At 42.6% G+C, this 14,318-nt stretch overlaps 1 protein-coding gene across 13 annotated transcripts in view; it reads left to right on the top strand.

Moving 5' to 3' along the window:
• Positions 1 to 14,318, top strand: part of LOC142661896 (cyclin-dependent kinase 11B-like) — a 41,575-nt gene that overhangs the window by 25,819 nt on the left and 1,438 nt on the right. For all 13 annotated transcript variants that reach the window (XM_075839576.1, XM_075839580.1, XM_075839582.1 and 10 more), the window contains 9 exons: positions 1,731 to 1,921; positions 2,012 to 2,102; positions 2,406 to 2,527; positions 3,339 to 3,444; positions 10,237 to 10,358; positions 11,715 to 11,822; positions 13,003 to 13,119; positions 13,650 to 13,798; positions 13,934 to 14,123. In XM_075839576.1, the coding sequence (XP_075695691.1) occupies positions 1,731 to 1,921; positions 2,012 to 2,102; positions 2,406 to 2,527; positions 3,339 to 3,444; positions 10,237 to 10,358; positions 11,715 to 11,822; positions 13,003 to 13,119; positions 13,650 to 13,798; positions 13,934 to 14,123 (1,196 nt within the window). The remainder of the gene's footprint in view (positions 1 to 1,730; positions 1,922 to 2,011; positions 2,103 to 2,405; positions 2,528 to 3,338; positions 3,445 to 10,236; positions 10,359 to 11,714; positions 11,823 to 13,002; positions 13,120 to 13,649; positions 13,799 to 13,933; positions 14,124 to 14,318) is intronic.

Consider the following 14,318-nt stretch of genomic DNA (forward strand, 5'->3'; position numbering starts at 1 on the left):
CCCTCTTCAAAACAGCTGATGGGCAGGGGTCCTGGGAGTCAGACCCCGAGCTATCAATTTTTACTGCCTGGAAAGCCCATTTAAATAGTGATCTCCAATATTGGCAACATTTGAATGGAGCGGCAGAGCACATGCTCGACAGTCGCTCAATTCAAACTCTTCTCCACTGTGGGGGATGCAGTAAGGCGGGATGGGATTTTTGGGCTCGGGATCCCTGTTCTAGTGATTGGTAGGGCCCCCAGCGATCAGACATTTATCACGTAAAAAAAACCACAAAAGTTATGAAGCCCTGTTTGTCTAGTTTCACTTACCTGCACACTGTTACGGAGATCCCCCACTGCCCTTTATCAGGTCACCGTTTAAAGAGGCTCTGTCACCAAATTATAAGTGCCCTGTCTCCTACATAATGTGATCGGCGCTGTAATGTAGGTGACAGTAATGCTTTTTATTTAAAAAAAACGATCTATTTTCACAACGTTAGGAGCGATTTAAGTTTATGCTAATGAGCTTTCTTAATGCCCAAGTGGGCTTACTTTTACTTTCGACCAAGTGGGCGTTGTACAGAGGAGTGCATGACGCTGACCAATCGGCATCATGCACTCCTCTCCATTCATTTACACTGCACTAGCGATATAGATATATCGCTATGTGCAGCCTCATACACAAGCCCTAACATTACTACAGTGTCCTGATAATGAATACACATGAAATCCAGCCTGGACGTCATGTGTACTCAGAATCCTGACACTTCTGACTCTTTTTTTTGTGAGATTCCGGCAAGTGAAACCAAATCTCGTTTAGCTCCGAGATCTCGCGAGATTTCGTATCCGTTGCTGTAAATCTCACAGAAAAGATTCAGAAGTGTCAGGATTCTGAGTACACATGACGTCCAGGCTGGATTTCATGTGTATTCATTATCAGGACACTGTAGTAATGTTAGGGCTTGTGTACGAGGCTGCACATAGCGATATATCTATATCGCTAGTGCAGTGTAAATGAATGGAGAGGAGTGCATGATGCTGATTGGTCAGCGTCCTACACTCCTCTGTACAACGCCCACTTGGTCGAAAGTAAAAATACGCCCACTTGGGCATTAAGAAAGCTCATTAGCATAAACCAAAATCGCTCCTAACTTTGTGAAAATAGATCGTTTTTTTAAATAAAAAGCATTACTGTCACCTACATTACAGCGCCCATCTCCTTATGTAGGAGATAGGGCACTTATAATGTGGTGACAGAGTCTGTACTGACCACCACAACCAATCGGCCGATTCATGAGCCCCCACATAGGAAATACTTCAACTGCTAGTGACCATGGATGTTGTCTCTTATGTACATAGACATTGTTCTTGCCAATACACAGTCAGGATTAGAAAAACATGGCTGCTTTCTTCCAGAAACACTGCCACTCCTGTCCATGGGTTGTGTTTGGTATTGTAGCTCAGCTCCATTAAAGTGAATGGAGCTGAGTTGCAATACCACACACAACCTTGTGAACAGGTATGGCACTAAAAGCGGCCCCCACCTTCTGTTGCTGGACAACCCCTTTAACACCAGAGGCAGAACATTCTGGAGGGGGCGGGAGGTCTGAGGTTTGTTTGTTTTTCTTAGTATTAAATTTAAGGATATAAATAATTTGGGTCTCCAAAATTAGTATGAAGTGAATTATCAATTGTACAATGTGTTATTTGTAACTTTGTCAGTATCGGAATTTTTTTTTTTTTTTGCAGTCACAGAGTCCAGATTTGATCATGACTCTGCTGAAAGTGAGGAAGAAGAGGACGAGGAGGACGAAGAAGACACTAGAAACGCTAGCCCACATTCAAATGCTCAGACTGATGGTGAATATGTCCCTGATTCTCCTGTCATGTTACCTGTTGAGTTGAAGCAGGAATTTCCTAAATATCTTCCGGCGCTACAGGTAAAATGGAGGAAACACTAATAAAATAAAAATAAAAAATTGGTCTGATCTTACTATTATTACGTAACTGTTTTTCCTTATTTTTGCTAGGGCTGCCGCAGTGTGGAGGAGTTTCAGTGCCTGAATCGCATTGAGGAAGGGACCTATGGAGTTGTGTACAGAGCAAAGGACAAGAAGACAGGTCCATAAACTTTTTTTTAAGCATAGTTCTTCTGACATCCATATTTTCAGTTTCTTTTAGCTATAAGAGCAGTCCAAGGGAAGGGGGGAGCACGTAGCTCTTGCTGCCTGGTCGGCGCATATTGTCCCTTTTAAACTACATCAATTGCAGTTTATAGTCAAAAATAGTGTGTGCGCTTATATGGTCAGATAACTATGCTTCATATCTTGACCACCAGGGGGCACTATTCTGTTAGTCTAGGCACAATCCTATTTTGCCGTAAGTTTCCGTATCCAATCGTTTAATTTTCCTATTGCTTTCTAGATGAAATTGTTGCACTGAAGAGGTTAAAAATGGAAAAAGAGAAGGAAGGATTCCCTATAACATCCCTCCGAGAGATCAACACCATATTAAAAGCCCAGCATGACAATATTGTCAGGGTCCGGGTAAGCATCAGAATGGGTAATGTTGAAATCCTGTTAGTAATTGTTTATCCTCCTCTCACACATTTTAATGACCGTTGATTCCCAGCCATTCAACCATTTCCGGATTGCGGCTATTTCAGACCATTCCTTACAGTGACAGCTGGAATGATATGTACCAGAATATAGTTGGTGTATGTGATTCCAAATGTTTTGTGGTATAAATGTTACATATACATGAACGCTTCCCAGGGTATTTACTTCTTTTTTTTAATGATGGACTTGGCACCGCCAAGCTTCCCAAACAAGTTTCTTGCACCACATAAAGGTGGCCATGCAAAGTTACTAATCAATGGGAGATATGGTGGACAGCCAAGCATGCCAATTCAGCTGTTTCAATGCCTCCTGTTGACTTAGTTTGGGAGTGCAAATTTGAGTGTGACTAGGCATTACACACACACACACACACACACACACACACACACACACACACACACACACACACACACACACACACATACACATACACATACACATACACACACATATACACACATATACACATACACACACTCACTCACTCTTCCCACTTGTTTACTAGTTAGGCTTCATTTACAGACACCAGTGGCGTCTCAACAGAGCCCATTGGCTTTAATGGGTTCTGTCATTTTTTCATCATGGTTTCCGTCATTTTAATGGAGCCTCGGAGGCAAATGTGAACTAAGCTTAAGGCGCAACATACCATGTACTATTCAGGGGTATGGCTGGGAAAAAGTTATTCAACTTCCACCGCTTCTCTGTGTCCTTATACTTAAACTGCTTCTCTTTCTGCCAGGAAATTGTTGTTGGAAGTAATATGGACAAAATCTATATTGTTATGAATTATGTGGAACATGATTTGAAGAGCCTCATGGAGACCATGAAACAGCCTTTCCTACCAGGTGAATGAACTGAGGGATTTGTCACCTTATAGTAAATAAAAATATATATATATCTTTATAAACTGGTATTGATATAGCGTGCAAATATACTGACTTAGCTTATCACATCTGGACGCCAGGTCTTTTCAACTTGACCCATTTGATATCAGCAGATAACATGGGCAAGACCTTGACTACAATGGGGCCGAAGCTCTTTTTAACCCCTTAATGACCGCCGATAAGCCTTTTTACGGCGGTCATTAGTGGGCTTTATTCTAGAGCTCCGCCATTCTACGTCGCTGCTGTAGAATAAAGTAAACAGAGCAGGGAGCCGTGAAATCTCCCTGCTCTCAGCTGCCAGAGGCAGCTGAGGGCTGGGAGCGTCCCTGCTCTGCCGGGTGAGATCGATATTAGTATCGATCTCACCCGTTTAACCCTTCAGATGCGGTGTACAATAGCGAGCACCGCATCTGAATGGTTTTGGAGAGAGGGAGGGAGCTCCCTCTCATCTCACTGACACCCGGCGATAAAATCGCCGAGTGTCTGTGTCTTCTATGGCAGCCGGGGGTCTAATAAAGACCCCCAGGTCTGCCTGGAGCGAATGCCTGCTAGATCATGCCGCAGGCATGACCTAGCAGATGCCTGTCCGTTTTAAACGGACAGGCAGTAATACACTGCAATACAAAAGTATTGCAGTGTATTATAATAGCGATCGGAGGATAGGGAAGTCCCCTAGTGGGACTAGTAAAAAAGTTTAATAAAGTTAATAAAAAAAAAAAGTGAAACAAAAAAAATGAAAAACCCACTTTTTCCCCTTACAAAATGCTTTACTATTAAAAAAAACTACAATAAAGCAAAAAAGTTACACATATTTGGTATCGCCGCGTCCGTAACGACCCCGACTATAAAGCTGTTACATTATTTAACCCGCACTGTGAACGCCGTAAAAAATAAAATAAAAAACAATGGAAAAATTGCTGTTTTCTGTGAATCCTGACTTAAAAAAATGTGATAAAAAGTGATCAAAAAGTCGCATCTACTCTCAAATGGTACCAATAAAAACTACAAGTCGTCCCACAAAAAACAAGACCTTATACAGCTATGCCGACGCAAAAATAAAAAAGTTACAGCTCTTCGAATGTGACAATGTAAAAATGTAAAAAATGGCTTGGACATTAGGGCCCAGAATGCAAGCAGGGGGAAGGGGTTAATTCACATTGGGACTAAGGTTGTCACGATACGAGAATTTGGACTTCGATACCGATACTTCGTTTAGTATTGCAATTTCGATACTTTGCCAACCGTAATAAAAAAAAAGTTTTTCCATTTTGTGATGAGGCGTGAGGTGTGATGATGAATTTAACTATTTTATTTTTTTACATCGTACACATTATAAATGACGCAAACAAATTGTTGTGCGGGTTATTACAGCCGCGCCAATAACAAATATGTATATTTTATGTATTGAGACTTATTTTAATGTTTATTGTAAAAAGAAAAAAAAAAGGTATGTGTATTTTTTTTACATTTAATATTACTTTAGGTTTTTACTTTATTTTTAAACTTTAACCGGTTAAGGACTAGGCTGTTTTACAGCTAAATGACCAGAGCAAATTTCACAATTTTGCTATGCGCTTCTTTACATGACTATAACTCAGCAGGTGAATAAAGTTCATCTTTGAATTTTACACTCTTTTTAAAGGACAGATAGGGCTTTGTTTTAGTGGCATTTGTCAGTATATATCATTTTTATTTTTTTCTCTAAAGTGGGCAAAATTGGAAAAAAATGCAAGAATTTAGCAATTGCATCAGTTTAGGCTAGTATTTTTCACACACGGTATGGACCACGGACAAAATTAATCTCCTTTCACATTCTTCCACTTCTCCCGTGCATGGGGATACCAAATATGTGTGCCTTATTCGCTGTGCGGGCATGTGCCAGGGCTTGGCATAAAAGGAGGCTTTTTGGCCTTTTCGGTCCAGGAATTTTGCACTTGATTTTATAGCCGCATACTGTTTTCTGGGGGGCCTAATGCTGCTGAAACATTAGAAACACCCCATAAATGACTTCATTCACACAAGTAGACCCCACAAGGTTTCCTTCAAGAGGTTTATCATATTTTTTGACAGTCCAGTTTTCTTCTGAAAGTTTCTTGAATAAGATGGATCAAAATAAAATTAGCAATTTTTTAGCAAATGCGTCAGTTTATACCAGTATTTTTCACACACGGCATAGACCACGGACAAAATTCATCTCCTTTCACATTCTGCCACTTCTCCTGTGCACGGGGATACCAAATATGTGGCCTTATTTATCACATAGAGAAGTAGGAGGGCGGACGATAGAAGAAGATTATTTCACAAATCGCTTTTTTTCAAAGCTGGTTTTACAAAACTCAACAGAGTTTCTATAACACTTCCAAAATATCTGCTCCTGAAGCAGAAATCCCAAAATATTCATCTAGGGGTATAATGGGAATTTATTTTTTTGGGTTTTCTAAAATAAGAAATTGCAGGTTTATAAGCACATGGAGCCCTCCAGCAGATGAACTTTAGAGAATATGCAAACATGACATCCACCCCCCACCCATTCCCTCCCTCACCCTTGGAGTAAAATCAGGGGAAAAATAAAAACGTAATGTAGGGCAAATATATTTTCAACGAATTAACTAAAATCTAATAATTCAGAACAGTGTGGTATTTTTTAAAACATGGCTCAATGCACAGGCCTGGTTGTGAGGGACATGAGGGACAGAAATATCGGGAATCTTTGCGGTGCCCGTCTTTTCTGCAGATGCGGCACTTTTTCTGGGGGTTGCTTTTGGTTGGTGTTGGGGGAATCCGACTGATGAAGTGTCTTTCAGTCAGTCGCGTGACATCCTCAGACTGGGGGCATTCTCGGGTGTCCTGAACATCAAAAATGAGGCCTTCAATAATTTTTCCCTGGAAATCCAGGTATGTGTCTCTGCCTCTGTTTTTTTTGTAGAGCACAAATGAGTTGTGGATGGCCACCTGTAACAAATAAATGGCCACCTTTTTTGTACCAGGTTCTAGTTTTGCGTTTTACTAAATAGGGCTGTAAAACCTGGTCGCTTAAATCCACCCCCCCCATGTACTTGTTATATTGGGACACGCTCACTGGTTTGTGCTTGTCCGATGTTGCCCCTCTTTCCCTCACTGCCACTGTTCCTGCGGTATGAATCGTGCTTAGCACATACACGTCTTTGCGATCCCTGAACTTGACCGCCAGCAATTCTTCAGATTCTTCAGATGCATAAGCACAGGAGTCCCCCTTTACCATGCGCTTCCCCACTAATTGCTGTGGAAAACCAATTCTGTTTTTGCGCATGGTACCACATGCCCCAGTCCTTGCAGCATGCAAATGCCTAAACAGGGGCACACTCGAATAAAAATTATGGCAGTACAGGTGGTACCCCTTGTGAAGCAGAGGCTGCATTATCTCCCACCCAATCTTACTGCTGGTGGAAAGATCAGGGGGGCATCCAGGAACATTTATTGTGCGGTCCCGCCCTTCATAAATCCTGAAGGCGGTGGTATATCCTGACCCGCTTTCACACAATTTGTAGAGCTTAACGCCATATCTTGCCCTTTTGGAAGGTAGATATTGGCGACAGCTAAGTCTGCCATGAAAGTTGAGGAGGGATTCGTCCACACTTACATTCTGCTCAGGGGTGTAGAGTTGCAGAAATAAATTATTCAGGGAATTTATTAGCGGTCTTATTTTGAACAACCGATCCCGGTTTGCATCGGTACTTGGGGGGGCCTGTGCGTTGTCATTGAAGTGGAGGAACCTCATTATTGTCTCATAACGAGACCTGGGCATTACTGCAGAATATACTGGGGTGGCTTGGGCGGGTCTTGTTGACCAGTAAGACCTAATGGAGGGCTTTTTGACAATACCCATATTTAGGGTGAGCCCCAAATTTTTTTTTAATTCCTGCAAATTGGTGGGCGTCCAATCTCTGGCATGGGTGGATGAAGGTTTCTGCCTTATATATTGAGTGGCATATAAATTTGTTTCGTGGACAATCTGATTTAGGATGTCGTCCGTTATAAATAAATGGAAGTAATCCATTTGGACAAAATTTGTATGGTCCACGGTTATGCCAGGAGTGGCAGTAAATCCGTGGATTCTAGGCCCAAAAGATGGGGCAAGTGCCCATACAAGAGCCTGGACTGGAGGGACCAGGCTGTCCCGTGCTACAGCGCTACTTGGCCCTGCGCTTTCAAGTTCTGCAGTTTCAACTGCATCAGGGACAACGTCCCCTGAAGATGAACCTGAAGTGACGCTGTCATCGTCACTACCTAAAACAGGTTCCATCTCTGACGCCATCTCTGATGCGGTCTCCGACTCAGACCACAGCATGGCGTATGCCTCCTCGGCGCTAAACAACTTCCTCGCCATAACGTAACTAACACTAACACTAACTAAACAAATTGTTTTTTATATAAAACACACAAACTAACTGCTATATATATCTACACTACCGCTAACAAAAAAATAAACCGCTATTGCTATATATATTACATATATGTGGATATATATATAATTATATACTCCCTACCTGCCTATTCTAATAGAATAAAAGAAAGAAAGGTAGATAGATAGAAAAAAAGATAGATGGATAGATAGATTGTATAGATAGATAGAAATCTATCTATACAGAGAATGTTTTATAGTGTAACTGTATTTTTTTTCACTGTATTCTTCTGGCAGCAATTCTCCCGAGTCTCTTCTTCTCCTCAAACTGAAACAATGTTTGAGGAGAAGAAAAGAGGCAGGAGATTTACTGCCAGAAAAGTAAAAATAAAACAAATGTGGTCGCTGATACTCTGCCCAGTGCCCAGAGCTGTTGGTAACAGCGTGGGCACAGGGCTGTGTGCACGCGATCGCGTGCACACTGTTTTCTATGCAGAAATGCATGTGATCGCTGTGATTGACCCCCTGACATTCTGCCCAGTGCCCATGGCTGTTAGCAACAGCCAGGGCATAGAGCTGTGTGCACGCGATCGTGCGTGCACAGTCTCTGAAGTGCCGCCGTAAATAGTCTATACGGCGGACTTCAGAGACCCTGACCGCTGGCCGTATAAATACGGCCAGCGGTCGGGAACCTGTTAATGTACTGACATATATCTATATTACAGTACATTAGCATGTGTACGGATAGTACACAGGCAGTTGTTAGGACATATCTAAGTATGCCCTAACAGGAATTATGGTAGGACAGCCCTGGGGTCCTTCAATAGACCCTGGGCTGTCTGCCCATATATGGTGTGACCCTCTATCGCATCACAGGAATTCCCTTCTCCCAGAAAGCTGCAGTCCGCTGTGATCGCAGCATTCAGGGGAATAACGGCGGAGATGAGGTTTCTCTGATCGCCGCCGCTATGGAGCGGGGCTGCGGCTGTGTAATTCAGCCATTGCCCTGCTCCTGACAGGAAGTGCACACGCGGTCAGCATGAGGTGATGCGGCCGGCGCTGCACTAATGAGCGGCGGTTCAGGCACTGAAGACAGAACACAGGGGTGTTTTGCAGTGCGCCCGCCATGTTCTGTCTTCAGTGTCGGCAATCATTAGTGCAGCGCCGGCAGCATTACCTCATCCTGACAGTGCGCACTTGTTATCAGGACTCAGGAGCGCGGCAATGGCTGTATTACACAGCCGCAGCCCCGCTCTCATATATTCATGTGTTACTATACTGAGCTGTGCGGCCGCACCGCTTCGTATCGAAATACATGAAACAACGGTATCGAACCGTTTGGGGATGCACAGTATCGAAGTTTCGATGCATCGTGCATCCCTAATTGGGACTATTCCACACTTTAGAAGTTCTGCATCCCTTTTGTTCTGGAAGTTTGTGGGATAGGGACAATTTCCATACAAGCATTTATCGACAAGACCTCTAAACTTCAGACATTTTCACAGGCTGTATGCAAAAGACCATTTCAAAGTCGCCATCTACGTGTTTAGCGCACTTGCATATGTAAAGGCAGTGGCTGTAAGGACTGCAGTTCTGCTGGCGCAGACCTGTTCTATGCCTGTGTCACGAAATTTTTTATTATTCATTCAGACTAAATACTGAATTGACCTAAAGGTCTTTAAAAGCTATTGAAACCAAGTTTACTTTGCTGTTTTTTTGGTTTTTTTTAAGGGGCTTTCCAGGAAATTAACTTGACCGCCTACCCTTATGAAAGATCATTATTATCAGTGCAGGTTTGGTTTGAGCAAAAGTAAAGGGGCCACGGCACTCCAGAAAACATCATAGTGCCTTCGTTCTGCTGAGAGGTGGTGTCCTGGGGTTTTTCCATTGATCAATAAGCATATGCAATAAATGGAAAATCCTTTGATGAAAACCCCTTTTAAGCTGACATTTCTATATTGTCGAAATAGTAAACGGAAGAGATTAACGGGCAAAGCAGATTATTGCAATTTTTTTTTCGAGACATCCAGAATATCATTGGCAAAGTAGCAACAGTCATCTCTGCCACAGCCGAGTCTATTGAATATTATTCAACCGTTCTCATTGTCCTTTATTTACACGGGTGAAATGTTCCATAGTTTAGTCTTGATGTCATTGTAAGACTAGAACAGGTTTTGAAAAGTCGGCGTTTCTCAGAAATAGATTTTAATTCCTTAAACCCGATGACCTGTTTTAATCGTTCCAGTAAGTTTTGTCTCTTCTGTTTTTCCAACCAACATCTGTTACTTATTAGTAGTGAACGGTTCATTTCAAACTCAATTCATTTTAGAAAAGCAAATAAACCATCATTCACCCATCTCCTCCCTTCACAGGTGAAGTGAAAACCCTTATGATTCAGCTGTTGAGGGGCGTCCGCCACCTTCATGATAACTGGATTCTTCACCGGGACCTCAAGACCTCCAATTTACTGCTCAGTCATGCCGGTATATTAAAGGTATGGCTTCCGTCCACATTAAACGGGTTGTCTCATCAACGACATTGGTGGCATATAGTCAGAATATGCCACCAATATTCAATCGGTGGGGATCCGCCTGCCGTGACCTCTACAGATTGCTATGGAAGCTGGTCATTCCATTATGGCTGTGCAGGAGGCCTCCTGGATAAAGCGGAGCTGAACTTAAATGGGTTGCCCCGGGCACAGGATGGTCCAAAGGATATGTCATCCGTATATAATCGGTGCTTAAAGGGGGCACCCGGACCCCACACTGATCAGCTGTTCCGGCTGCCTCTGGGCGCCGGATGTTATGCATTGTTCAGTGCTTGAAGCAGATGGCTCTGTAAACTGAGTAGCGGCCGCTATACTGTGACTGGAGCCATCTGCTTCTGGCATGGACATCCGGTGCCTTGAGGCAGCCAGAGCAGCTGATCGGCGTGGGGTCCAGGTGTCGGACCTGATGTATAGGTCATCAGTATGAAAAACAGCCCCGTGCCCGGATAACCCCTTTAAAGGAGAAAAAGCGGCTTCCTAGTTCAGCTGCCACTTTGTTCTAGTGATCGGCTGGAGTCCCAGCAGTGGGACCTCCACCAATCGGACCTCCGCCAATAGTAGTGAGCACAAACTAGCTCTGCATCAGACACTGCTTGAAAGTCCTGGTGACTTTAGCCTGCAGAGCCACTGAATTATTATATGATCTTTACAAGGTTTAGTCTAGTCCGCTTTGAACATCAATGGGTAGTTTATTTAAAGGGGCTTTCTGGTACTAGGTCAATAAAGCTTAATCGCTGTATAAATGAACAATTCTACCTCTTTCTAATTTACTTTGTTTCTATTTCTCACCATTTTCAAGATCTTTTATTGCAGTCAGTGAATGAGGACACTGTTTACATTTGCAGACTGCAAAACTGTACATACCCAGTCCTGCTCTTTTTGGTAATCCTACACTTATGTATTAGGGAATTAGATAAATACCAGTTCCCTCATACATAGATCTTAATGGAAACACAATCATTATAAGCAGGAACCATCCAGTTAGAGCAGGCAATTCACTGTTAGTCTGACGGGGGCTGTTTTAGGTCAGCCTGTGTCTGCTGCTCCACAGACCGCAAGCTGTGTTTTCTATATCTGTGGTTGTGTCCTGAGAGGTTATTGTCAGAACGCTCCGGCTTGTGAAAGGATTTCAGTAATGAGAATACATTAGGGAGTTGTTGTTTTTTTATGGAGTGCTCTAATATATTCGTGTAGCGTCACTAAAGACGAATATCAACTTATGGGATCTACCGATCTTTAACCAATTTTCTGTTATTTTATATCCATTCTGGATATGCTTTGATTGGATTTTTTACTTTGCAGGTTGGAGATTTTGGTTTAGCCCGTGAATATGGATCTCCTCTTAAGCCTTACACTCCCATTGTGGTTACCTTGTGGTATCGCGCTCCAGAACTACTTCTTGGCGCAAAGGTAAGTGCACTTAAAATCTATGTACAACTTTACAACTAGATTTTTATATTTCTTTAAAGAGGATCTGTCACCAGTTTAATACTTCTCTATCTCCTACCTAATAAACGCTTTGATGCTGATAATTACTGTTTTTTGTTTTTTTTAAACGTTTATCATCGCCAAAAGTTCTGCTCATTTTTAGATTTATGCACATTTTTTCGAAATGCCCAATTGGGCGTTTTGTTTTTTTCGTTTCACCAAAAGAAAAGTATATGATGCTGACCAATCCGCATCATACACTTTTCTCTTCATTCTTGCCCAGCTTTATTCACAGCCCAGCGTGATCTCCGCTAGAATTGCGAGATCACGCTGAGACGTCACTTACTCTCGCAGTTCCTTCTCCGGTGCGATGGGAGATTGACCAGACTTCGCCTCCAGCCGTGCCAGGACTGCTGCTGAGGAGGATAATCGTCCTGGCAGGGCTCGAGGCGATGTCTGGTCATTCTCCAGCCGCTCCGATGAAAGACCTGCGGGAGTAAGTGTCGTCACAGCGTGATCTCGTAATTCTAGCGGACATCACGCTGGGCTGTGAATAAAGCTGGGCAAGAATGAAGAGAAGTGTATGACGCTGATTGGTCACCATCATACACTTTTCTTTACAACGCCCACTTGGTGAAACGAAAAAAAACAACGCCCAGTTTATAAAAAAATTTGCATAAATCTAAGAATGATCAGAACTTTGTCTATAATAAACATTTTTACAAAAAACAAACAGTAGTTATCAGCATCAAAGCGTTTATTACATTAGGTAGGAGATCGAGAAGTATTAAATTGGTGTCAGAGCCTCTTTAATGTATCCAAAATAAAGCCACTTTGCAAATAGTCTTACCTTGCTGTCATACTCCCATTTGTCCCCTGCTTCTTGGTAACCTATCGAATAGATGTAAGCAAGACGCAGGGGACAGATGGAAGGGAAGTATAACTGCAGTATCGGAGTATATACTTTTGTTTATAGTCTGAAACATTAAGACACAGAGGTCTGCACAGGAACTGCAGACACAAAGGTTTTATGTCGAGACTATTTGCGGGATTGCGCTGTTTCTCAATTTAGATGCTTTGGAGCATTAAAAAAAAAAAAGTTGATCTCAAAGGTTAGTTAAAATGAGATTTCATTTGTTTTTCTTTTATATCCTCTACACAGGAATACTCCACAGCCATAGACCTGTGGTCAGTGGGCTGTATATTTGGTGAACTTCTGACCCAAAAGCCTCTCTTCCCAGGAAAATCTGAGATTGATCAGATTAACAAGATCTTTAAGGTAAAGCTGGCTTTAATTGTGCCGCACCACAGACATATCCATCGACAGCCGTCCAGCTATAACCCCCGCTGATCACTAGAACAAAGTGGCAGAAGTTATAAGGAATGCACCGTGCAATTTTGTCGCCTGTTCCCTGCTATTCTGGGTGGCTGCTGGGACGGCCATTAATTTTATTGGACTTTTATGCACCCACTTAGAAAAAGACAAGCAGCCGCAGCAAGAGATCAAGTAGCATGGCGCTGTCCTGTCTCTACTGCCACTTTGTTATAGTGACTGGCGCAGGAGGAGGCGGGGTCACAACGCTATGACCCCCACCAATCAGACAACGGTGCCTTATCTTGGGACAACGCCACTAATGTCTGGTGAGCCAACCCCTTTAATACATGCGGTCATAGATAAGCCTAGCGTTTTGCCACTTGGTTTTATGACCATGTGTTCTCTCGCATTTATTACAGATGCTACAAGGTGCTCCTTGGAAAACTATATTTCAATTTCAGTCATTTGTAATACATTTTTTTTTTTTCTTCTAGGATCTGGGTACCCCAAGTGAGAAGATTTGGCCTGGTTACAATGAGCTTCCAGCAGTGAAGAAAATGACTTTTTCTGAATATCCTTATAACAACCTCCGGAAGAGATTTGGGGCTCTTCTCTCAGACCAAGGATTTGACCTCATGAACAAGTAAATCGTTTTATTTCAGTGTTTTTAATGCACGGTTATATGTGACACAAGTTTCCATTTATAGTAGGGGGGGGATCTGGAGAAAATTATTGTGACCAGTTGCTATTGCCACCTAAATAGTATTGTTTCCCTCAGGTTTCTGACCTACTGTCCTGCAAAAAGAATTACTGCTGAAGACGGTTTGAAGCACGAATATTTTGGTGAGACCCCCTTGCCGATCGACCCATCCATGTTTCCAACGTGGCCAGCAAAAAGTGAACAGCAGAGGGTGAAACGTGGCACAAGCCCTCGTCCGCCAGAGGGAGGACTCGGTTACAGTCAATTGGTGAGCTGCTTGTTGATCTAGTGCCTACTATGATTAGTACTGATCTAATATCTGCCAAGTAGCTTTACATGTCTGTTCTGCTGGGAGCATTAGGATTTCATGGGACAGCTTAATTCTAAACGGATGTAAAATCCAGACCTTAATTTTCGTCATGTGATTAGGATTTGTTAGTGAAATTAAAACGATTACAACTTT

Source organism: Rhinoderma darwinii, chromosome 10, assembly GCF_050947455.1.
Source record: "Rhinoderma darwinii isolate aRhiDar2 chromosome 10, aRhiDar2.hap1, whole genome shotgun sequence".
Lineage (NCBI taxonomy): Eukaryota > Metazoa > Chordata > Amphibia > Anura > Rhinodermatidae > Rhinoderma > Rhinoderma darwinii.